The sequence below is a fragment of the Lissotriton vulgaris genome, chromosome 5, assembly GCF_964263255.1.
Source record: "Lissotriton vulgaris chromosome 5, aLisVul1.2, whole genome shotgun sequence".
NCBI lineage: Eukaryota > Metazoa > Chordata > Amphibia > Caudata > Salamandridae > Lissotriton > Lissotriton vulgaris.
The window spans coordinates 548891758-548918647 of NC_141693.1; the positions used below are offsets into that span (position 1 = coordinate 548891758).

The 26890-nt window shown below is 47.4% G+C and overlaps 1 protein-coding gene across 1 annotated transcript in view; it reads right to left on the reverse strand.

The window, feature by feature from the left end:
- Positions 1-26890, reverse strand: part of TUBGCP2 (tubulin gamma complex component 2) — a 465124-nt gene that overhangs the window by 310455 nt on the left and 127779 nt on the right. The window contains exon 5 of the mRNA XM_086921996.1: positions 7284-7440. Within this exon, the coding sequence (XP_086778122.1) occupies positions 7284-7440 (157 nt within the window). The remainder of the gene's footprint in view (positions 1-7283; positions 7441-26890) is intronic.

Sequence of the window (26890 nt, forward strand, 5' to 3'; positions counted from 1 at the left end):
TGACAGTACATCATGTGGTCTAGCCAGTCCTTAAATTTCGGAGCCCTGCCTCTACCCCATCTACAGGCTATCCTGCGCTTGGCCAGTAACAGGGCCACATCTGCAAACCTGCGATAGGAGGGAGGTACGTCTTTCGTGTATCCCAACACCATAATTAAGGGATCAAACGGGACAGCCTTTTCAGTCATGATATCCAATGCCTCTTGGACCTGGAGCCAGTAGTCATGAATCGCATCGCACTCCCAGGCCAAATGAAGAAAACCAGCTCACTCCGCCCGGCAGCGAGCACATTTATCATCGTCCGCCAGGCGGAATCTGAACTTCCTCACCGGAGTATAGTAAAACCTCTGCACAAATTTATAATGTATTATCTTCAATCTACAGCTAGAGGAGATATTAGCAGTAACGCCACAGCAATATGCCCACTGTTCATCAGTGATATCTATACCCAATTCAAGAGCCCATTGTCCTTTCGCATTACTAGGAAGAGTGTCCCGCTGTTTCCTAATGGTGTTGTACAATTTAGAGACCATATGTCTACCATCAGACACTAGCAGTGCATGCAGTGGCAAGGCAACTCCCGGTTCATTTGGAAATTGTGGGAGTATAGCACATAGTCCCTGTCGAAGCCGCACATAATAGAAAACCTCCAGAGGGGAGGGTGACTCCCCCCGGAAGAATTGACCCTTCGTGCGAAGAGTGCCTTCAAGAAAAAGGTCGCCCCATGTGAGCACATTGTTCCGCTTGCACATAGCCTGAAACCCAGTCTATTGTAACAAAGATAATTCCGGATGATATGCAAGCGGCAGCGCCGGGGAATAAAGCAGCGGAAACCCCAGAGTGGTCGCAATACGAGACCATGCATCTTTAGTGCAGTGGACCGGGTATCCACATCACGAGATCTTCCCAGTACCATGCCTTCCAGTGGAAGGGGGTGTACTATCCATTCCTCAGTCGCTATCTGTGGCATAAAGGGGGTGGGACGTATCCAATGATAGGCATAGTGTGCCTGAGCACTAAGATAGTAGACCTCAAAATCCGGGACATCAAACCCCCCCTGTCGTAAGGCAGTGTCAAGGTGGACCACTTCACTCTCGGCTGCCTGCCCCCCCAAAACAGTCTAAGGAGCTCCGAACGTAAGCGTTTAAAAAAATAGGCACCAGGGTAGTAGGGGATATTCTGAAACAAATAAAGGAAACGGGGAAGCACAACCATTTTCACTAAGGAGGCCCTACCCGCCATAGAAAGTGGCAAAGACATTCATTGTGTAATATTTTCAGCCAGTTTAGAAATAGCAACTCCATAATTGAGCCTGAGCGTCTCTTCCCTATCCAGGGAGATCACTATTCCCAAATAGCGAAGGTCTGCCTCGCACCACTCCAGTGGGTAGTCCAGTTGGAACCTCTCGACAGACGGAGTCAGCGGAAAGAATTGTGATTCATATGAATACCGGAAATGCAGCCAAAGACAATAAGCTCCCGCAGGATTGGATTAAGATTCAACTGCGGGTCCTTCACATATAATGTAATATCGTCCGCATACAGTGACACACCCACCTGACACTGGAAACAATTAAATGCACTATGCTTATGTAGTTGCCGGATACGGCACGCCAGCGGTTCGATGGCGATAGCAAACAATAACGGGGAGAGGGGACAACCCTGCCTCGTGCCTCTTGAGATAGGTAACTGAGGGGACAGAACTCCATTCACCACCACTCTGGCCACGGGTTGGGTGTACAGCAACTTTACCCATGCAATCAATATTTTGGGAAAACCCATTCTACACAAAATGTCGATCAGATAATTCCATTCAACCGAATCAAATGCTTTCGTAGCATCGAGGAAAACCGCAGCAACAGGGAGTTCAGGAGAAATAGTTGGAAGCAAAGAAAAAAGTGTGCGAAGATTATGGGAGGTTGCACGCCCGGGCACAAAGCCCGATTGGTCGGGAAGCACTATAGTAGGCATGAGCAGGGATAGCCGTGCCGCTAGCACCTTCGCCAAGATTTTCGCATTGCAATTAAGTAGCGATAGGGGACGGTAAGAATCCGTGTCAGTCGGATCCTTGCCAGGCTTCAACAGGGACGTAATGGCCACTTCTCTCATCGACCCGGGTAGAATGCCCACCTCCAGCGACTCCTCGAAAACCTCCTTAAGCACCGGGGCCATGATATCAACGTAACACTTATAGAACTCGGTGGGGAGTCCATCCAACCCCGTCACCTTCCCATTATTGAGTGACATTATGGCGTCTCGTATTTCCTCCACTTCTAATGGGCCTCCAAGAAATGCTCTATGACCATCAGAAAGCCAACACAATGCAAGATCATCGAGGAATCCGCCATAACGGACCTCCCCCGCCTGCTGTGAAGTGTACAATTGTTCATAGTGATGCATGAAGGCCCTCTGGATCCCCAACACATCCCTACAGCGGGTGCCATCCCTCCGTACTAGTTCCAGGACCCCAGTGCTAAAACGTGGGTGTCTCGTGATCGAGGCGAGCACCTTACCAGGCCTCTCACCCTCACAGTATCTCCTAGCTGTCCAGTGCTTTCCTCTATATTTGACTTCACGAGCAGCGTCCTCCTCATATTCCGATAGTTTCTTCCGAAACGAATGACGAAGTTCCGGGTCCGGGTCAGTAATCATCCTGTCCTCTAAATCTTTAAGGTCAGCCTCCAGTGCGGTTATGGATTTGACAATAGTTTTAAGCACCCCATTACTCTTGGCCATCGCAATCCCACGAACTGTTGCCTTAAAAGCCTCCCAAATCACCTCCACACTATCCACCGTCCCCTTATTCCGTGGAAAAAAAGCCTCCATCTCCTCCCCGAGTTCTGCCTTGAATATGGGATCCAAACGCACTGAGGGAAATAACCTCCAAGGTGGGCGCGGCCTGTTAAGACCCGGCATTACTACAACAACTCTGACCGGGCAGTGATCCGAATAGGTTCTGGGGAGATGCTCTGCCCTGTGTAAGCCCATACGAAGTCCTCACGACAAGAAACAATAGTCCAAACGTGCCCAGGTGCGCGCATGCGCGGTGAAGTGAGTGCCCTCCCTACTCTCAGGATGTGCAAACCTCCAACTATCCATCAACCCGGCCTCATCTAGTATGCCCCATAGAACGTCCCTCGCTCGCGTGTTATATTGGCCACTCCCGTCAGATCGGTCTGTCCCAGGCCAGAGTGCAATGTTAAAATCCCTGCATCAAATATCGTGTGTGGCGTCAATGGCAGCAACATGTCCCCAAAGGGAGAGGAAAAATTCAGGGGAATCAGTGTTCGGTGCATAACAGTTCACAAGTACAACAGTGTCCAATCCCATCCTACCCCACACAATCACATAGCGCCCCTCAGGATCCAACCTCACCCCTAGTTCTTGAAACGCAAGCGTTTTCTTAATCAAAACAGCAGTCCCACGAGCATAGGATGAATATGATGAAAATTTTCGAATAGAAGCCCAGCGAGCGGCAAACTTAGGATCAAGCTTTGGACGCAGATGCGTCTCTTGTAAGAAGGCAATCTGCACCCGATGCCTATCCAGGTATGCCAACACATTCCTACATTTTCTAGCATCGTTAAGGCCCCGCACATTCCAGGAGAGGATCGCTAAGGTGTCCAACACGCCGTCAGCCATACTCCATACATTCGATCTTCAACAATGAGCCACACACATTCCAGTCTCACCCGCAGCCAATCTATGCCACAAACGCACCGCAAACCCCCCCAACCCCAAACCAGTAACACCAACCCAGTACAGCCCAATCCCATACTAGTCCAGACCAGAAGGCCGCTTCCAAAGCTAGCACAAGTAACATACAGCACCCCATGTGAATACCAACACCCCAGCTCACAATAACCATCCAACAACACGCCACTACCTCCTGATGGTAGAGTCGGATCTGTACCATAGGACCATGCCACAGTGCAACATACCAAAGGGGGCACGAAGGCATGCTGGGGAGTCCAATCCCCTGGGCCAGAAGCACACTCAGAATCATAGCGGGAATATCAGCAGTATTCGCCACGGAAGCGGCCCCATGGGCCCAAAGCATACAAGTACCGTCCGTCCCACCCGCCACCCACCTAGGCAACCCCAACTTGCCCGGATCCCTCGCCCACCCCCCTCCCACAGCAAACACCCCCAAACAGAATGGTAGTATTTGAAGTGACAAGGTCAATGGGGAATACCCTTCAGGGTGCAGTCTAGAGGCGCACATAACCACCCCCCATACCTCGCCATTGACCCGCATGACTCAAGTATGTACGGCCCAGGTAATGGGGGGGTGGTGCCTGGAGTAAAGTACCACCATAGTCCGGTGCCCATCCAGCGTCCTCAATCAGTATGTAACAAAATCCAATACACAGTTCTCCACTATGAAGGGGTATCAGAACAGAAGGTTACAGGATAGTGAGACAACTCGTGGCAGACACAATATGCACCACGTTCAGACACTATGCAAAATTACTCATCTTCGTTGGCGGAATGGAAGCCCTCCTGTCCATCATCTCCCCCGCGTCGGTCGGCAGCACGCTCCCTCTTAAGCCGCTTCACGAAGTCCTCCGCCTGCTGTGGATTGGTAAAAAAAATGCTGTTTCGCCTGATGCGTCACTCGCAATTTGGCCGGGTACAAAAGGGCATAATCCACCTGGAGGTCCCTGAGCTTCTTCTTTACATCTAGGAACTTACGCCTCTGTTCTTGCACCACTGGCGTGAAGTCCGGGAAGATGGTAAAGCTGACCCCGTCATAAGAAAGTGTGCGGGCGGTGCGGGCCGCACGTAAGGCTGTGTCGCGATCACGATAATTGAGGAGACGGGCAATTATCGGCCGCGGCGGAGTCCCAGTGGCTGGTCGCGGACCAAGGGATCGATGCGCCCTCTCGAATTGCTTCGAGAAAGCCTCCGCACCGATCGCGCCAAGTAGTATCTTCTCCACATAAGTCTCCATCCTACCCACATTGGTCGTCTCTGGCACGCCAATCACGCGTATGTTATTGCGCCTACTTCTGGCCTCCAACTCCTCGTTCTTCGCGGCAATAACCCGGAGTACATTGTCCATACGCGCCAGTTGAGTAGTGTGGGTAGCTGCCGTATCATCGTGGTCAGAAACACGCTGCTCCACCGCCGTGATGCGCTCCTCGTGAACGTCCAATTTCTGTACCACTGCATCCATTCTTGATGATAGCTTATCAACTTTATCCGCTATAGTCGCGAACCCCTGTCGCATTTCTTGTATCATTTGTTGGAAGTCTGGGGCAGCAGGCTGAGGAACAGCGTCGGGAACAGTAGAGGGAGAGCGCGAGCCCCCCGCATCTAGCGCAACTCGGGAGTTCCTCTTGGTCGCCAGAGAGTCAAAAGACAACTTAGGTTGTTTGTTGTCAGGTTTACCCATGGCCAAAGTTCGGGAGCAATCCAACACAAGTTCTGAAATGGCGACAAGGGCCAGCAGTGATCGTCTGGCTCCAAACCAACCAGTGCAGGGGCTCCCCTCTCAGCTGCGTATCAAGCACCCTCTACGGGATGGTCAACCGTAGGAGGTAGCAGGAGAGTTTCAACATAGCAGTGCCACGACTCCCAGACCGCGTGCGCTAGCAGGGGCAACAAAGAGCAATAACGAGAAAAAGGAAGCCAGTAGCACCTTCCGGGGGGCCCGTCCCCAGCTCCAGTAAGCTATAAGCAGTGTGTCGTATATGCAAAGTTGCAGCCACATACAAAATATGCAGTCTCCTGATGCAGTTCACGTACCAGGGAGGTAACAGTCGGAGGATTGCAGCACGTGAGGCCAACATCAAGCAGCAATGTTCCTGGTAGTGGACTCCACAATCGAGAGGGGGAATCACAGCACCGCCTCAGCCCCAGCCGCCAGTCCGTGTGAGGCAAGGTGAGTAATGCCAAAAGCAGGATGCCTGCGGTCAGCAGCAACCCCCGCCCGATTTAGCAGCACACGAGGTAAGCGTGTGTTCACCTTAGCACCAGGGTCCGCAGTTCCATACAATGCGCAAGGGCACCGCAGCATAACAGGCGGGGTCCGCGCCCGGAGCTAAATGACGGCCGGCACCACAGAGCAATGAGCGATGCAGTCCGACACTCCCAGGAATAGCCAAACACCAGGGGGGGGGGGGCGATCATAAACGGCTACAGCTAACAGGGGCACGAGCGGGCAGTAACACCACCCAGCCTCACCTGGAGCCCACACCGGTCACAGCTTCCATGGCCGCCGGGTCCGCCGGCGGCAAGGAGTCGTCACAGGATCAGGCGACAGCAATGCAGGCCAGCACGTCCTCCAGTGCGGAGCAAGGGTCACAGGGAGTCGCCTCGTTGGTCCGACGGCTGCCCCACAGCGCTGGAATGAGTTGGGGCGCCCGATGCAAGAGGGCACTCGGCAGCTCCGCAATAGCGTGTATAGAAGGCCTACACGCCTCGTGGTAAGCCGCGGTCCCCAGTGAGATCGCAAGCCGGCCAGCGGGCCCGAACGTCCCCAGGCTGCTGCACGGACGGACCTTCAGCCGCCCGCAGCTCCGGACAGGAGCGGCGGATCTCTCTCAAACTCGAGTCGAGGTTGCACAGTGTCCTCCTCAGTTAAACCTCACGGACATTGGCGGCGCAGACGGTGGATAGATATTGCAAGTGCGCCCTCTAGCCCCCCCCCCTTTCTATGAATTTAAAGTGGTAAAATATCATATCACCTTGCATACTGTGGCATCATTCCAATAATAATCTTTGCTCATGGGACTACAACAAATGTGCGTTTCTTTGTAGGTAAAATGAGGGCAAAGTTACAAACACTTTGTAAACTGCAAAGGTTTTCAAGTTTTCTTCAAAACTTTGCAAGCGTCACAAACTTCTCAACGGGTGTGAGGTTCTTATTGAAATAATTTGTGGTAAATACCTCAGAAAAACTCAACTGTTAGTGAGCGAATAATAATACAAAAGAAGGTTTTGTGGGAAAGTGTGTTCACAAAAACTATTCCTACAAAAATGCTTACCCACATGAAAGTTTACAAAATGTTTAGAAAGCCAGACAAACGTTACAGTATAATAAAACGGCTCAATATGTACAGGTCAACTTAAAATTGAATTCACTCCTACGCAAAACCCATTTTTACTGCTATTTGCAAACACTGATGTAGCAGTGGAGCTCAAGAAAGCAACATTACTTAGAAAATGAGTCTACGTTTAAAAATACACTGTTACACAATAGAAAGAGAAAGGAAAGAAATCACAAAGAAAAAAAGGAATACATAACATATGTAATTGTCGCTTCAGCAGGATACGCACCTATTGGTACATTGATTTCTGAACCCAAATTTGAGCCAATTAAGAAGTCTCCAATCAGTGCTGGTCTCTCGTACGCCCAAGGGGGGAACACAGGAATCATCTGGCCAGAACTGTTCTTGCTTTGCTGGTCTCGGAGCACCTTTCGAAGATCGATGGACTGCCGAAAATAGTAAACACATATGGTTTTTCACTACTTCATAACATATGAACACTAAAAAAATGGATCAATGTGTAGAGGAACCAGTTTCTCCATGAGGGAAATATGCCCTTCTTCGAGAAACAAGGAAAAGGATAAGTAATTCGACGTGCACTTTAGCATGATATATAGACATGCAGGAATTTACACATGCATTTCTGTATCAAGAACAGAAGGCAGGCGCTTGGGCGGAGTTCCTCCAACACTGCACATCCAGTACAGGGGCATAAAAAGCCTTTTGAGGCACAGCCATACACACTGGTGTATTCTCAACAGTGTGTTGAGTGCACTATTTAAGACATAAAGGGCATTCCCAAGTCGACTTCTGTATTGAATGACATAGGAGTTGGCTCTGCTGGTGGCACACAAGTTCGGATTATTTGGTAAGTACCACATAAAAAAAATTATGCTGAAAAGGTATGTTCATCCATGCTCACAACTTTCATTCCGAACATCAATATGTCCTTGCAATAAAAATAGTCAAAGTAAAGAAAAGATCTCTGTGGACTAAGCCCCATCACAAGCCACCAATAGCAAAGTATCGTTTTGTAACAGTAATTTATTTGCAGGGTATATTTAGCTTTTTTTCCAAGGAGGGCTTAATACCAAAAAGGACATTTAGAACTCTAAATATAAACCCCTCGGACAGCAGGCATCTGGTCGTCTCTGCTCCGTTGACTGTACACTCCTACACACAAATACATATAAAAAGTCATAATATGAGCTATCTGCCTCAGGGATGTAATGGATGGAATGTTGCAGCTCTTGCCACCCCAACAACACTAATGCAGCCTCATATCAGTGTCAAAATTGGGAGCATCAAAAAGCCTTTGATAGCAAAATAAGGTATGTCAGTAACGGTAACAGCGAGCACTCATTCCCCAAGCATCCTTAGTGGCTGCATATGATCAATATCTATATAATTATTACTAGCAGCCCATCCCGACGTGGTCCGGGTATGAATTGCTGCTGGCCAGTAGTATATTGTTTTGTAGGATTTCGTTTTGATAGCATTTATCTGTGACAGGCCTGTGAAACGCTCAGATTCACAGTGCACTGCTGATGCACTTAAGAGTGCGCGTTCAGTAGTATGTGAACTCAAGTTTCCCTACTTTATTTTTCCTTGCAATATTATATAGCGCAAACTCGACAACATGGCATGAGCACAATTTACATTACAGAAGAACACATTAATTTGTGGTAGGCACGGAGAGACAAAGCGATTTGCCTGTAATCACAGGATGTTGAGCTGATGCCGAGATTCTAACGTAGCTCCCCAGCTCTAAAGTTCGCAATTCTAGAACTTGTGGCGGGAGGTGTGTCTAAAAGTGTATGTCGGTGCTGGCCATCAATGAGAGAGACCTGTGCATTTTTCAAATGGGTGGTGAAAAAATATGAGTATGTTGCTGGAGATGTGGGCCGCCGTGCCACCAATGTACTTACCGGGGGAGGGTAAACACCCATTATTCCGCAACTTTCTTTCCGCATACCATCACCCCGCATACTTTCATTACAAAAGTACCATGACTCCGCAATGCCGCATGGCATTACATTTTATATGCTTTTACCACGCATACATTTACAACGAAATTCGTTGTAAATGCATGAATGGTAAAAGCATGTTTTTTTTTAATGTTTGGATAAGGTAAGTATGGGTATAGGGGTATATATATATTTTTTTTAACCGATAAAAACAAAACTATTTCTCTGTCCGTATTTATTTTTAAACTTTGAAAAATACAGTAATAGGTGATCTTTTCTGTGATTTTGGATGCTGTCGCTCATGACTGCTAGGCTAACATTGACACAGGGAAATAAAGAAAAAAAATCACAGAGGCATCGGTTTGAAGCTTTATTAAAAAAATGTGTACTTTTTTCATCTTTTTTTTTAACTCCCTCGTGTGTCATTCAGAACCACTGTCGGCCTTGTAGTCATGAGTGAACGCATATATACAAAACAAAAACAAAGTAGTGACTGGGTCCAATTGTCATAATTTATTTAGCAGGTGACACGTTTCGGCGTTGGCCTTTTTCAAACTTGCTGCATACTGTTTGTCGCAGCTCACATGATTTTTAAAGTATAAACATGCATTCGCATTGGACGAATGTTAATGACTGAAAAACTCAAAGTAGAAATAGAACTGCTACATTGAGTTCATACATCAATCCCCAAAGCAGCCATGCTGATGCAGTTTACGCTGCCTCCATCTTCATAGCAGCATGCGCGCCGTGATAACATTTCAAACCCCTCGATGAGTCATACATAGTCTTTGCAATAGTGAAAAAGTGAAATTTGCAGTATTTCACTATTAGGACATGTAAAAGACACCAGTACATGTAATCCCTATTAAATACGCTGCACCCTGCCCATGAGGCGACCTTGGACCTACCTTAGGGATAACTTACATGTAGTAAAAGGGAAGGTTTGGGCCTGGCAATTGGGTCACTTCACAGGTCAAAATGGTAGTTATAAACTGCACACACAGACACTGTAGTGGCAGGTCTGAGACATGGTTGCTGGACTACTCATTTGATTTACAGGCCCTGGGCACAACTGGTCATTTTAGTAGAGACTTACTAGTAAATCAAATATGCCAATCATGGATAAACCAATCACCCATACAATTACAAGGGAGCACTTGCACTTTAGCACTGGTCAGCAGTGGTAAGGTTCCCAGAGTCTTTAGACCACAAAAATGAAATACAGCACACAGTCAAAAACAGGCGGTCAGAAGCAAAAAAAAGGGGAAATCACGCCAAAAGATGTCAGTTCTAACACGTGTCCCCCCCCCAAGCTGAAAGTGGTAAGAACAACCCAACGTCCTGGGAGTTCTCTCCACAAAGGCGGAAGAACCTGGACAGACCATCAGCATTGGCGTGTTCTGTGCCAGGGTGGTGTTCCACCGCAAAGTACATTCCCTTTAGGGAGATGGACCACCTCAACAGTTTATGGTTCTCACCACTCATTTGCATCAGACATCTGAGGGGCTGTGGTCTTAATGAACCTGAAAACAAGTCCCAAACAAGTAGGGTCTTTGCTTCTTTAGCTCCCAGACTACAGCAAAGGCTTCCCTTTCAATGGTGCTACACATATTTTCCTGGGGAAGTAACCTCTGACTAATGAAGGCTACAGGTTGATCTAGGCCCTCTTCATTCAGCTGTGAAAGCACAGCTCCCACACCATGCTCTGAGGCACCAGTCTACATCATAGACTACTTGGAGAAGTCAGGAGCATTGAGCGCGGGAGCAGCACACAGCCTCTTTCAGGGTTTAAAGCGGTCTGGCATGCATCAGTCAAGATCACCTGATGTGGCTGCTTCCTTGAAGTCAGCTCTGTCAAGGAGACCACAGTGGTGCCATACCCCTTGACAAATCAGCAGTAGTACCTGGTGAGGTCTAAGAATTCATATCGAGTTCAAAGAGACTGTTATATAATCATTTTATCCCCTTATATTGAAGCAGTATTGTGATGCTGGGTCTACTTTGTGGATGAATTAGTCATCAAGGGGTATCATTTATATGCGAAATATTATCAAGGCGCATATGCTGCTATACAGATGCTTTTTTTTTTTAAAGATAACAAAAGTTCTGTCCGGCCCCACAATTGTTAGCAAAGAATTGTGAAAAAAATTGTATTAAAGGGTCAAAAAATTATCTCTTTTTAAGAATGGGGAGTTTCTGAACAATTAAGACTAGCAATTAACGTCACCTGGCACTGAAAGCAGCCATTGAAGTGCTGAATGCTCTTCCAAAAAGTAGTAAACAAAAAAAAAAATCAGAAAAATCACACACAACACAATATGAAAACATATAATACAAAATGTCCAAAATCAAAAGTTCATTATATCCTTTTATCCTCGTTATCTATTTTAGAATATTTGACAAAGGACATTAGACCTTGTCCTCGACCCTGTAGTTTTCAGTTATTAACTGCACATCATTGAGGGTGCTCTCAGGACTACAATGATAAACAAAACGGGGACAGCCTTTCAACGTTAGTACTCAAATACAAAACACACAACCAGTTTCCTGAATAAATGTCATCTACCCCAGCAGGGGTTAACTCTATAGTTATTGCAACTCCTTGCAACTGTTTAGTCCATCAGGCGTATGGAGTAAATTTTTAATTTCCCCCAGTTGAAATTTGGGCAAGCCCTGGGGGATGGGGTCTGCAGGGCTGAAATTGGCTTGGGGTGGGGACACAGCCCTCCCCTCTTCAGAAAACTGCCTTTTTTTCTCGTATTTCATGATCTATTGGATCGCAATCTGATCGGGGTGCCTGTGACAAGTACTTTATATTATATTGTCTCCTGGTGAGAGCAGAGTGCATGATTCTCCCTTGTAATTACCCAGCGTATGAAGATGTCCCAAATCATCTGCAAGTTTGTACGTTGGGCCATGCCCTGTTGTCATTTTTAGTATGTAAAGGTCTTCCCTTTTTTCCCCATGTTGATGGACAGCTTACTTAAAGCCCACCAAGTGAGTTTGGTGACGCGTTCCTAATACAGAGGAATACGAGGACCCGAGCGAGTCTGGGGACACGTTATTAATGCAGAGGTATACAAAGACATTTGCACCAAACAAAGAAGCACTTACTTTATATAGTTTAGCGGAAATACCCCTGTTTGCAGGAGAGTCACCTCTTTGTAGTCTCGTCATCTTCTCTTGAAGAGGATTTATGACATCACAGATTTATGGATTAAGACCGTGCGAGGAACATTCACATTGCTGAAATTACGTGCAAACAAGGTCCCTGGAGACACTACCTTGTGTTTCTTTACACAGATGTAGTATAGAATATGCATTAGACCTTTACCTAAAGAGGTAGCACGTACCAATGTACCAGAAGAAAATATTCTAGTTCGGTAGAAGTTTTCTGCAAAACTGGGGATTCTTGTTGGATTAAAATAGGTCCCATTCTGGCTCTGTTGCCATTTCAATGCACAAACAAATATAAGCATAGCAGGTGCCCCAGTTGAACCTCCACTTTGGTAAAGCACAAATTATCCTAACTTCTTGGGCTTAGTTAAGGCAAAGCAAGTGTGTTTCCTTTTGTATTCCTCGTTGCAAAAACAATCTGAAATCCTTAATGGAAATGAATGCATCATTGATCTATTGGAGCGCAATCTGATTTGTAGTGACTGTGAGGAGCGTTTTCTTTCTTGTCTCCTGGTGAGAGCAGAGTCCATTGGTCTCCATTTTAATTACTCTAAGTATGCAAATGCCCAAAATCCATAGCACCATTCACCAACTCACAGACACACACAATCAAAAACCTATTGCGCCACTAAGAGGCCCACTCATAGACTCAGACAGGCACTCACATATCTACTCACACCCAGTCAGGCACTCACAGACCCAGTCAGGCACTCACAGACCCAGATAGGCACTCCCAGACCCACTCCCAGACCCACACAGGCCCTCACACACTAACTCTCAATGGTTCCAGGTTACAGTTAGGAAGAAAACAAGTTACTTACCTGTAACTTCAGTTATCCAGTATTGATATCTTTCATAGATTCACATGCTTCCCCGCCGACGAGGTGGAAGTCCAGCGGTAAAATAAAACACATACATTATAGTCATAATAACATTATACCATAGGCTACAGTGTATAGAAAAGTCACTACAATAGCCTATCTCAGTCTTTTTGTAAAAAGAACCAAACTTTGGAAACCAGCCAATCAGGCAGCAACACCCTCTAGAACCATCCCCACAGTGAGGCGAACCCTCAGATTTTTCGTAGCACAAGTGATAATGGTATACCATCATGACAAGGTAAGCCTCTCCGAGGAGGAGGGTGGGTCGCATGTGAATCTATGAAAGATACCAATACTGGATAACTGAAGTTATAGGTAAGTAACTTGTTTTCTTATCCAGTATTGGGGTATCTTTCATAGATTCACATGCTTAGAATAAGAGTGGCTAGCAGTAAATAATACTTATATGCATAGTGGACGGTGGGTATCATAAGAAGTGTAAGATGCCATGCCAAGTCCAATGCAAAATTCACAAACATGTTTATCTTGTGAGAAAGAGCAAGCCATACTCATACATAATAATGGTCATATAAAACATAACACTTTACAATATCAGTTACAACCCATTCTTGCCATTAGGCTTACCTTATCTAAAAAGGTTTCGTAGTACTGCTTGTCCAACTGACGATTCAGCTTCTGTTGCCAGATCCAAGCAATAATGCATGGTAAAAGTGTGTACGCTCTTCCAGGTCGCAGCTCGGCAAATTTTGTCCAAGGACACACCAGCAAACAATGCCATAGAAGAAGACATTGCCTTGGTAGAATGAGCTTTCGGTTTTCTTGATAATGGATGACCTGCTTTGCAATGACAAAATTGAATAGCAGATGCAATCCTCAGTAGAACCGAGGCACAAGAAAACTGAAAAAAAACATGCAAAACACAATAAGGGGGCAGGGTAGAAACACCCTGAGCCCCTAGGCCTGCTCAGGGGGTCCCACAAAGACCCTCAAGGCACAAAGCGCGGGTTCCCGCACTTCGTTTCTATTTAGCCCCCGGGTGGGCCAAGTCCCAGAGGCAAACTTTATATTGTGAAGGGCGACGCAGAGGGGCCCCCCAGCCCCAGGGACTGCCACCCCCGGGGCTTTTGTACAATATGTGCAGGGGGACCACCACCCCCGGGGCTTCAACAATAAATGGGGGGGGCTCAAAGGCCCCCACCAAGCCCCAGGGTCCGCCACCCCCGGGGCTTCATGAGAATATTTGCGGTGGGGGCTCACAGCCCCCCAGCCCCGGGGACTGCCACCTCCCCAGGGCTTAGAAAATACATGGGTGGGGGGCTCAAAGGCCCACCCAAGTCCCGGGGCTTGTGTTAAAATAACCTGTGGGGGGGCGGGGGGGGGGGGGGCTCGAGCCCCCACACGCCCGGGGACCGCAACCTCCCCGGGGCTCTAAATAATAAAATTGGGGTGTCCGTGATGGACCACCACCACCTCCCCGAGGCTTTGGTAATCTTGGGAGGGGGGCTGCGCATCCCCCCTCCTGGAGCCTGTAATGGCCCTGGGGGCCGGCTCCAGCAGTGTCCCGGGGTGCCCCCACCCCGGGACACTGTTGTTTGCTATGGCAGGGTTGGAGCCTCGCAGCTCCTGCCCTGCCATAGCTAACTGCTTTCGTTTTTGGACGAGAGAGGAGGAAACCTGCTCTCTCTTCCAAAAACCAATGATAATTGATTTTCCACACGGGGAGCTGCATCACAGCAGCTCCCCGTGTGGAAAAGCAATGCCGGCTCCCGAAGGACGCGGTGAGCTGGCGGGACTGTGGGGGGGATTGGGGACCCTCCCATGGTCCCCAACGGAGAGGGCCAGCCCATCAGGTACCTCCAGTAAGCACCACAGTCCGGCGTTGCAGAGTGTTGTAAAAAGGGGCTTGGCCTCTGAACACCTCTCTGCAATGCAGCTCTCTGGCGCATACTGGAGGTACCTGGTGGGCTAGTTGGCCCCAGGGACCCTCCGGATTGAAGAGGAATTAATTCCCCAACTTAAAAGGCGCCACAGGGCGTATTTGCAGACATATCACCTCAGGCCCCACCCTCTTCCTTCACCATTGTGCAAACGCGCACCCTGGCGAGCTGTAAGTTGGGGAATTAATTCCTCTTCAATACCGAGGGTCCCTGAGGGCCAACTAGACCACCAGGTAAAGCCAGCATGCACCAGGGAGCTGCATTGCAGAGAGGTGTTCAGAGGACACACCCCTTTTTACACCTCTCTGCAAGGCAGCTCTGTGGTGCTTACTGGAGGACCCCAGTGGGCTAGTTTGAGCATAGGGACCCTCGGGATTCAAGGGAACTTAATCTCCCAACTTAAAACTGCCACAGGGCATGTTTACACAGTACCGAAGGGAGGGGATGGGGCCTGAGGTGACGTGTGCAAGCACGCCCTGTGGCGTGTTTTATGTTGGGGAATAATTCCCCTTCAATCCTGAGAGCCCCTGGGGGCCAACTAGCCCACCAGGTGCTTCCAGTAAGCGCCATTGCGCTGAGTTGCAGAGAGGTGGTCCAGGCCTTACCCCTTTTTACAACTCTCTGCAACTGGGCTTACTGGAGGTACCTAGTGGGCTAGTTTGACCCTAGGGACCTTCAGAATTCAAGGGGACTTAATCTCCCAACTTAAAACAGCCACAGGTCGCATTTACACAGTGGTGAAGGGATGGGATGGGGCCTGAGGTGACATGTGCAAACATGCCCTGTGGCGCGTTTAAGTTGGGGAAATAATTCCTCTTCAATCCTGAGCGCCCCTGGGGGCCAACTATCCCAGCAGGTGCTTCAAGTAACCGCCACTGCACTGCGTTGCTGAGCGGTGGTCCAAGCCGTGCCCCTTTTTACACCTCTCTGCAAAGCAGCTCTGTGGCACTAACTGGAGATACCTGGTGGGCTAGTTGGACCCCAGGGACACTGAGGATTCAAGGGGACTTTATCCCACCAAATTAAAATGGCCACAGGGTGTGTTTGCACACGTCACCTCAGGCCCCCCCCCCCCCCCCCCCCCTCCATTCACCAGTGTGCAAACGCACCTTGTGGCTCGTTTTAAGAGGTAGTTTTAATCCCCCTGCCCTATTATGTTCTAGGGGCTTACAGAGGGGGGCCATGGTAATCACAGGCGTATCCCAAGGCATAGTGTTCCCTAGTGTATGTAGGTGTTTTCACTGTATTCTAAGTGTCTTGTAGAATAGCACTGGCTCTAGGACTGGTTAGTCAGAGTCAGAGACCACCAGTACCCATCTGAAAAAGTTGAGGCTACAGGATGATTTTGCAACAAGGCCTCTTTCTGCTCCTCTGTTTGTTTTTTCTGCATGCCTTCCTTCTTCCTGCACTTCTCTTCTTCTCTGAGGACTTCGGTTGCTTCTTTCAGCATTCCTTTTGCTTCTTTCTGTGCGTTTTTTCTTCTTCCTCCACATGTCCTACCTCTGTCGGCATAGTTAGAAACTAGCATTTAAAAAACCTTTGAAATTCACTGAAAAAAACCATATGTTTCAGTCACATTATAGTTAGAAATTAGCATTAAAACAAACTTGGAAATTCACTGAAAAAAACATAGTTTTCAGGGGCGTTATAGTTAGCTGGACATTTCACTCGTACAAAACCATTGAAATTCCCCCGTTATAGTTAGTTCAGCTAACTATAAATCGCGCGCCCGCAATGCACTGCTGATGACGTCACATATTACATCACTCATGACAAGGTCAGTGACATCACTCATGACATCACTGATGACATCTCAAATGATACCATCCTTGTGATAGAGTGGCAGACCTCCTCTCAGCCTAAAATAACATTTGATACACACACTCAAAAATACAAACTAACATCTTAAAAACAATGCACATACCAATTCGACAAGGACGTTGAACATCCTGTGATTCTGGGCAAGTCACTTAATCTCCCCGTGCCTAACAAAAATTAACGTGTCCTCATGTTATGCAACTGGTGCTATGTAAAGCGCTCGGATACCAGATTCAGGTCAAGTTCGCGCTATATACAACTCTAAAATAAAATACTTTTTTTTAAAAATACAGTCACTCATACATGTATTCACTCATCATATGTACTCGTACACCTATACATCCTGTTACACACCACCACTCATCTATATAATTACTCACACACATACTCACACATGCAAACATAGTATCAAACATCCATTTACTTGCTTATACAGTAATACACACACTACCACTCTTACTTCTACAGAAACTTACACATACTTACTCTCTTAAATAATCACTTATAGAAACACCTACTTATTTCTACAGGCACTCTTCCAATCTCTTACTCTCACATATACTCACTTACATACACCTATACTCACATATACTAGTTTAAAACATATGTAGGTACTCATAAAGACACTATTGAGACAGTCATTCACTGACTAACACACCCATACACTCTCATCCACCTATACAATCCTGCATACATGCTGTCTTCAACCCCAAACAAACAGTGAGTCACTCATTCATGTATCTATGCACTAAGTAGTACCCCCCCACCTAACCATAGAGACACTCAGACACTCCTACTGATACTAAAAAAAACAACTTATAACCCATATACACTCTTGTAGGTAATCACCAACCCATGCAGCAAAGTATACACAAAGTGAGAGACTGATACAGATATTTACGGATTTAAACATTACACACTAACCCATATATGCACTAAAATACACTTAATCAGTCAGTTCTACAATACATTTTACAAAACAAGAAATCATCCATTTAGACGCTTATATACCCATTCATTCTTCCATCGACCTTGAGATGTAGATATATAAAACTATTCATTTTCGGAAAAACACACATTTACTAGATGATGTCATCAGTGATGTCATTTGAGAGGTCATCAGTGATGTCATGAGTGATGTCACTGACCATGTCATGAGTGATGTAATATGTGACGTCATCAGCAGTGCATTGCGGGCACATGAGTTATAGTTAGCTGAAGTAACTATAACGGGGGAATTTCAATGGTTATGTATGTGTGAAATGTCCAGCTAACTATAACGCTCCTGAAACCTATGTTTTTTTCAGTATGTGTATATATGTATATATATATATATATATATATATATATAACTGAATACTCCTTTTTCTTATCACTTCCTCCAAGAAATACGTAACAGACACCACTTCTTTCGTGCTTTGATTATTTTATTAGTGTATTAGCTGCCATGATGCGTTTCGGGCTTCACCGAGCCCTTGATCATATAACGTGCCATGTGGGTTCTCACATTTTTAAAGTGACATGGTGCTCTTAGTGCAATAAACATAGAAAACATACTTTCAATGTTAGTACTGTATTGTATCATGGTATCCGGTTGCTTAAGGTAAAATATATATATATATATATTATATATATTTATTTTCACTGAAATAAACATAGGTTTCAGGGACGTTCTAGTTAGTTGGACATTTCACTCTTCTAGAACCAGAGAAATTCAGCCGTTCTAGTTAGTAGAGCTAACTATGACTTGCGCCCTACAATGCACTGCTATGACGTCACATATTACATCACTCATGATATGGTCAGTGACATCACTGATGACATTTCAAATGACATCACTGTTGGCATCATTACTGACATCCATGTGATAATCTGATGCACCTCCTCACACCATAATAAAACCTTTTATACACCCACTCTAAAATACTGACAACCAATATCGAAACCAATAGATAGACCAATAGCAGTTAGTACATACCCGCTCATTAATTTCCTAGGTCTACACACCCATCCGCTCATTCATCCACACAGTAACTCATACATGCAGCCACTCATCAATACAGCACTGTCATATGCACTCATACACCTATGCATACACACACCCCCACTCATCCATACATTTACTCACACACCTCCTCAGTCATGCAAAGAATCAATCACACCCATTTACTCGCCTCTGCAGTTATACTTACTCTCTTATACAAGAACACACTCATCCATACAGCCAATCTCACAATCACTCACTCTCACGTTCAGTCATTTATATATTCCAACACTCACATATACTGCCTTTCACATATGTAGTTACTCACACATATACCACTGAGACATCGATTCACTCACCAACACACCCATACACACACTCACCCACCCATACAGACCTTCACAGATGAACTCTTTTTTTTGTTTTTTTTTTATTGAAATATAACAACAAGCAAGGCATGAAACATGTTTTACAAAGTGCCAGTTCAATTAAGGGAGGAAGAAATACAACGAGCAGCAATCGACATAAGGAAAGGGGAGGGGGGGGGGACAGGGGCCAAATGTAATAAAAACACAATAGAATGGTCAAAATGCATGGGTCAGGGGGAAGGTGGAACATCAATGTCCTCAACTGCAGCCGGTATACATATGTTTCCACGATCACTATTCCAAGGTCCCCACACTCTACACTACTTCCGGGGACGGCCCCTGGCTAGGTACACGGTCTTTTCCCTGAACATACACAAATCCTTGTTTTCCTGCCATAAGTCTACTGTGGGAGGCCTCTGGGACCCCCACAACTGAGCAATATCTCGCTTGGCGATCATGGCCCCCAGGGATGCCCATTGAGTCTGAGCTACATTATAATCTGTAGGTTCCCAAACGTTCAACAAGCAGCGTCTGGCCTCCAGCAAGAGAGCTATACCAGTCACTTCCTTCATGACCTCATGGACCCCACTCCAAAAGGCAGCAATCTCACGACATTCCCAAATGATATGAAGAAAAGTAGCAAGCTGCCCACAACCTCGCTTGCATAATCCCTCCTCAGAAAAGCCCATTCGGACCAAACCGGGGCCCGTGACGTAAATCCTTTGGAGGATCTTAAGTTGTACCAGTCGGAGTCGAGCTGGAATCGCGACATCCTTGGGAGAGGAGATCGCACATTGCCAGTCCTCGTCATCCAATTCAAGGCCGTCAAGGGTCCACAAGTCCCGGAGATGTAGCAGGAGATCAGGCCTAATAATTTATTTCTTGTAAACAAGGGAGATAGTGCAGTCGGGTACATGGCCATCCAACAGCCTATCTTCAAGTGGGGACGATTCCGGAATCCCCTCACCCGAAGGGAAGACCGACATTAAGGCATGGCGAACCTGAACGTAGCGAAAGTACTCTGTATCACCCAATTCAAACTCCGTCTTTAACATCTCAAACAATTTCACCTGGCCCTTAACCCAGAGGTCGCCCACCTTACTGATACCGATAAGGTCCCATCTATCGAACCCCTTGGTTTTCCACAACTTCCCAAGCCTGTCCGAACCTAAAAGCGGGGTCGCTAAAGTCAAGCGATCTTTTCACCCCAGGGAAGTATTAGCGTCCTGCCACGTGCGTACCGCCGTCTTCGTAGGCCCCGACAGATTCTTGACCACCGATTTTGAGTAGAGCGCCCTTTAATAATTACCCCCGGGCAACAGCCATCTATCCATGGCAAAAGCAGGATTCAATTCAGGACCGTAAATACCATGGTTGATGGCCCCCAGTTGAGAAGCCCAATAATAACGTTTGATGTCAGGGAGAGCAATTCCCCCGTCATACCAGGGGAGCGTCAATTTGGCAAGAGCAATACGAGGCCTACCGTCCCATATCAACTTCCTCTGAAGGTCTTCAACAGCACGAAAATAGCTAGCGGGAACTATATCAAAAGTGTTCTGGAGAGCATACAAAAAACGAGGCAGAGACATCATTTTAAATAGGGCCGCACGACCAAGCGGAAGTTTACGCCAGCCTGCAACGTCCTGTTTCAATCTAGTCAGGGGTGGGAGAAGGTTCTGTTCATAACGGGCCATCGGATCCAATGAGAAGATACCAAGGTAGTTAAATCCCGTCAGAGTCACTTGAATAGGGCAGGTACGTGGGAGAAGAGGGACATCACCAGAAAGAACGTATAAGTAGGATTTCGCCCAATTGATAATCAAACCAGAGTTCCTACCAAAGGAGGCCAAGACATCGCACAAAACCATCAATGACTTCCGGGGTGAGGTCAAATACAGTAAGATATCATCTGCGTAGAGCGAGATGCGATCTTCAAATTCAGGAGACCATTGAATACCCTTCATCGAGGGTTCCCATCAGATCCACAAAGCGAGGGGTTCTAGGGCTAGGGCAAACAATAACGGAGACAAGGGACAGCCCTGACGAGTGCCTCTCCCAAGACTAAACTGAGAAGAAACACGACCATTCACGACAATTTGCGCGAGGGGGTCCTCGTAGAGAAGCCGCACCCAGCCAATAAAACCGGGTCCAAACCCGAATTTAGCCAACGCAGCCCATAAGTATGGCCATTCCACGGTATCAAAAGCCATCGTGGCATCTAGCGACGCCAAGACGGCCGGCTCACGCAACGTACCAGCTCTAGCGAGAACGCCCTGCAGACACCTGAGATTCAGGGCAGTATTTCTATGCGGAATGAAACCGGATTGATCCGTATGTATCGACTCACCGATAACGCTGATCAAGCGGTTAGCCAGCAGTTTTGCAAGGATCTTAGGTTCGGCGTTCAAAAGAGAAATTGGCCTGTATGATGTGCACCTATCCCTCGGTTTCCCCTCCTTATGGATCACCAAAATGGTCGCAAGACATTGATCGCTGGGTAGAGAACCACACTCACGAAACTCCAAAAACATATCTCTTACATAGGGCGCTATCTTGTCAGACCGCAACTTGTAAAGTTCACTAGGCAGGCCGTTAGGACCCATAGCCTTTCCCGAACGCAAGGAGCGAATTGCGAGAGCAACCTCATCTGCGGTTATTGGAGCATCCATTTGTTCCCTATCCAAATCAGAAAGATGCGGTAGAGCAATATCACGCAACAATAGATGTGAATCTTCCTCCGGCCTATCCGACACAGAGGCATACAATGACTGAAAGTGATCTGCAAAACACTGAACGATCTCCTCAGGGTCAGTAACACGACCACTGCTCGCCGTCTCGATCACAGGCACCACACGACTTGCCCTATCCTTCTTATCCAGCCACGCTATCAATTTGCCTGCTTTATCACCTACGTCATATAGCCGTCGTTGCTGTTCTCTACTCATGGCCTTAGCCGCATCAGTAACTAACGCCCTATATTCCAACTGCTTGAGTCGCAAAACATGCGTCCTAGCGCGTGTACCTTCCCGCTCCAGGCCGAGCTCAAGGTCCGCTATCTCCGCTTCAATCTTAACCGCCTCCTCATCTCTCCGTTTCTTAACTCCTGCGATTAACGCCAGGGCCTGGCCCCTAAGAACAGTCTTGAAAGCCTCCCAGAGGGACACCGCAGACGAAACCAAACCCTCATTCTCAAGAAAATATTGGTCAAGAGATTTCACCAAATCCGCACGAGTTTTAGGGTTCCGGAGGTACCAGGGGTTGATCGGGGCTATCTGACCCTCCGTCCCAGGACCGGACTCCATACGAAGCCATAGTGGAGAATGATCAGAGATCCCCCGAGCAAGATGCTTGACCTCATTAACAGAAAGCGCCTGTGTAGCCGGGACCAAAAGATAATCAATTCTAGAAAGACTACAGTGAGCGCCAGAGTGAAAAGTGTACTGTCACTGAGCGGGATGCAACAATCTCCAACAATCCACCAAGCCCAGTGTATCAATGAAATCATGAAGCCAGTTCTGCGCCCCCTTAAGATCTCTAGGTGGATGTCGATCAGCCATACCAGAAGCCACAGCGTTAAAATCACCACCCAATAGCAGTGACCCCTCAGGGAGAGCGAGGACCACCCGTCCCAAGTCCGCGAAAGTAGTTGACTGTAAACCAGGGGGGACAGAAACCAGGGAAAGAGTTTGGCCCTCCCACCTACCCGTTAGAGCGACAAAGCGCCCCCTGTCATTGAGGACCGTAGCGTCGATCTCTAATGGGAGAGAAGCCTTAATCAGAAAACCAACCCCCCCTTGAGCCTGAGGAAAACCCGGCATGGGCGACCAGACGATACCCCTTCCTATTCATGGCATGACAAGTATTACCTATCAAGTGCTTCTCCTGAAGAAGGACCACATCTGAGGAAAGACGTTTCAATAATTGCAGCACTACCCCGCGTTTAATCCTATCCCCCAACCCATTCACATTCCAACTCATCAGTTTCAGCCCCGTACCCCCCATCCGAAAGTGAAAGTTCCAACCCCAACAAGAATCCAGCACTTCGATCAGAAGGTCTAACAATACATTGCAGAAAAACAAACACACACCCCAACAAAAAAAAACCACTCCCCCCACAAACATCCCGTTATGAACCCCCCCACCCTGCACCCCTGCGTAAGACTAGAAAGCCACCCCAACTTGCAGTGTGCCTGTCGCCCCCACATCAAACTAAGCTACAAAAAGTAAGTCAGAGGAGGAAAGAGACCCACCAATAGCCCCGCAACCCCCCCGAATGTCACAACCATTCACATTGCAGGATTAGCGAACCACATTTCGAGGCCTACTGGGGACCCCAGAAACCAGGCAAAAGGTGTCTATTCCTGTTCCATCGGTCCGCCTTCTGCCCCTCCGGATTGTTCCTCTGGCGCAGGATGGTTCGGTAGAGTGTCAAGCCAGTCGGTCACCGCGTCAGGCCGATCAAGAAAATAAGCGCGCTCAGCGTGTTCGATCCTCAACTTGGCCGGAAAAAGCATAGCGTACTTAAGGCCCATGTCACGCAGTCTCCTCTTTACCCCCAGGAAACCAAGTCTCTGCCTTTGAACAGATTGGGTAAAGTCCGGGTAGAAGTTGATAGTAGTGTTCTCGAACTTCATAGGACCACTCATCCGAGAAGCCTGCAGGATAGCGTCTCTGTCAAGAAAATTGAAAATCCTTAGGGTGAAAGGCCGCGGTGGGGCACCCACCTTTGACTTACCACCCGGAACTCTATGAGCCCGCTCAACCATGGAAAATTTACTCAGTCCCTTGGGTGCAAGATGGTTAACAACCACATTTTCGACGAAGAGGTCAGCTGCAGAATCTTCCGCCTTCTCCGGGACATCGATATGCGAATGTTGTTCCGCCGAGCCCTCCCTTCAAAATCCTCCAGACGACGGACAAAGAGATCATTGGATGCCCTCAAGTTGCAGACCTCCGTCTGCAGATCAGCAACATCACTCGTCAAACTGGAGGTCTTAATGTCCAATGACTTGACTTTCTCGTTCGTTTTTGTCAAGTCCGTACGGATCAGATTGACATTGATCGCAACAGTATCAAGTTTATGGGCGAGGGTCTCCATTTGTTGCCCAAGGGAGGATTTGATCCCATCTATGGCGGCCATAACGTCTTGCAGGTCGGTTCAGTTGCCGAGGTCGGAGCATCTCTAGTGTCCTCCAGCGATCTGCCCGATCCGCTAGGAGATCCCCTAGTCTGGGCATAACGGTCCATGTTGTTGGTCTGGGTATAGCCACCCCGCCAAGTTGTTTTGAGCTTCTGCTTTTCCCCCTCCGGTTTCCCCGCATTTGCGGAGTACAGACCGAAGTGAGGCAGGTAGACTAAGTTGGAAGATGGCGGCTCCAGGACCACAGGGCCGTGGTCCAACCTCACTCGGAGGGCACACTCCAGGTATCCTCAAGATTCTCAAAGCGGTGAGGAGGTACACTCGGATGTAGCGTAGAACAGCCGACCTCAGCACTAAGGGGCCGCTCGCCGTCGAATCTCCCTCCGCGAAAGACCAAATCGAAAGTGAAAGTCGACCAGACCGGTCGACCCCACCACCTCAGGCCGATGTTGTTCAACTACAGCTCGGGCACCCTGCCAACTCCACAGCCGGGCATCACGGAGGAGTAGGCCGTAATCTTCTGAGCACCACAGCTCCGGTTCCCGGCGTCCGATTCGGAATCTGAAAGCAGATCTCGCCTCACCCTTGGTTCATCTACACGGATATTTCGATGAAGGACAGGATAAACGACAGGATAGATGTGGGAGGCTACGAGGGTCTCGGGAGCCCTGTGCTCACGCGGCCATCTTGGTCACGCGCCCAGAGTTGCACTCTTGAACCCATACACCCAGTGAATCACCCATTCACACATCTATGCACAGTCACCCACCCCCACCTACTCACACAGACACTGAGGCACTCATACAGACACTCAGACAACCAATCATTAACCCATATAGCAGGGGCGGTTTCTTCATAGGGCGGCAGGGCTCCGCCCCCCCTTTCAATGCCTGCATCAATTGCCCACTCGTATTTTTTTAAACAAGTGTTTAATCCATTAAACCTCATGAGTGTGACCCTCGCTCAGCGAGAGGGTCAGGCAAACCCAGGCACTTCCAATATAGGCACATGTGCTAAAGCGCATGTGCCGGCCGTCACAGGATTTGCAGGGCTTACCTGATCTCAGCCCTCGGTGTCAGACAACACTGTAAGGCACTGCCCCTTTATGACGCTCTGCAGCTCGCTGATTGAAAACAGCCTGGGCGCTTTAAGCATAAGCCCTGGGTTTCCAATGCTGTTTGTCAATCAGCGAGGGTGTAGCATTGCACCCCACCCATTTCCTAACTCGTCACAGCGTGGGGTGGGGACAAGCCTCCATGGCCCCACCCCACGCTGGGAGAAGTTTGCAGTGCACACGAGGCGGTCTGTCCACAAAGTGACCTGTCTGCATGATAAAAGCAAACCGGCTGCTGAAAAGCTAAGACGGGTACCAGCAGAGAGAAACAAGCATTTACAATGCAATAGGTCTCGCAGCATTAAAGTTTGAGTTATTGGCATTGTGTATGACCATGCCGTTGCATAACATTTTTAGCAAACTTTGAATTGGTGAGCAGTGACAGTGTGTGCAAGCTTTATATACATAAACTTACATTGCATCAGCGTTGAACACGAGAATACAATGCTAATGTAATTTTTAAAAAAAACAACTAATCATGCAATGCACACATTTTAAATGATGCACAGAAATTCAAATAAATAAAACGTTTAAAAAAAATTACTAGCATGTATGAAATTGAACACTAGGTCCTTACTAATAATCCTATTGGCTTTGCCAAGCCTTTTTAGCCATGCTTCACCGCTTCGCGTATGCTGTGCAGCATTGGCTATTTTAAAAGAAAAAAAAGCATGACACAGCTGCTGTGAGGGGTGACATGGATAAACATAACTGCATGGTCCTTTTAATGCGGCTTCTTAAGAGCTGGACACATTTTTTACTCACTACTGTCTTACAACATCGAGACTCCTATTCACAGGACACTAATGATCGATCAATACTCCTTATGGACTTTGTTTGGAACCAATAATGCTATTGGTGCTAGTTGTGTGTGACACAGCTAATGCTCATTTATTCTATGGGGCTATGAAAGGTCACTGCTGCATGAGGCATTTACATTTAATGCCAGGGAACACTTATATTATTTATGTGCGAGGTCATTGCAGGGACTTAAACAGTTACTAATGCCTTGAGACATCGACAATATTTAATAGACAGGGGTGTGAATGCTCTTTGGTCTTTACTTGTCCACTGAGGTTTTCTGTACTGATCTGACCAGTGCATAGTAGCGGTATTTAATGATGACTGTAGCCTGGGGCCATTAAAGCAAGGGGAAGTTATAGCTCCTTAAAACCTAGGGTAATTTATGCTTATTAATGTATGCGACAAAACAGAACAGTGAAGGTATTGCTCACCTTACCTTGCACCCAAGTCATCATGTGGGAAAGCGGGAACTCATTTTCAATTTAGTAAAAAACGGCAAACATTCCTGTTGAAACGTTACTTGGAATCCTTTGGCTCCCATGAACCTGTTTTTACACGCGGCGTTTCCTGTCCTTACACCTCTTCTCTTTGGATATACACGCTCCCAGTTCTTTTCACTACCCGTCCATCACGCGCATGTCAATTCCAGCTTGCTCAGAAACATTTACTCTTCATGGGCTAAGACATTTACACTCTTTCATAGTCCCTTCCCTTGTCTTCCTCTACCAAATTCCTTTCCTGGTGC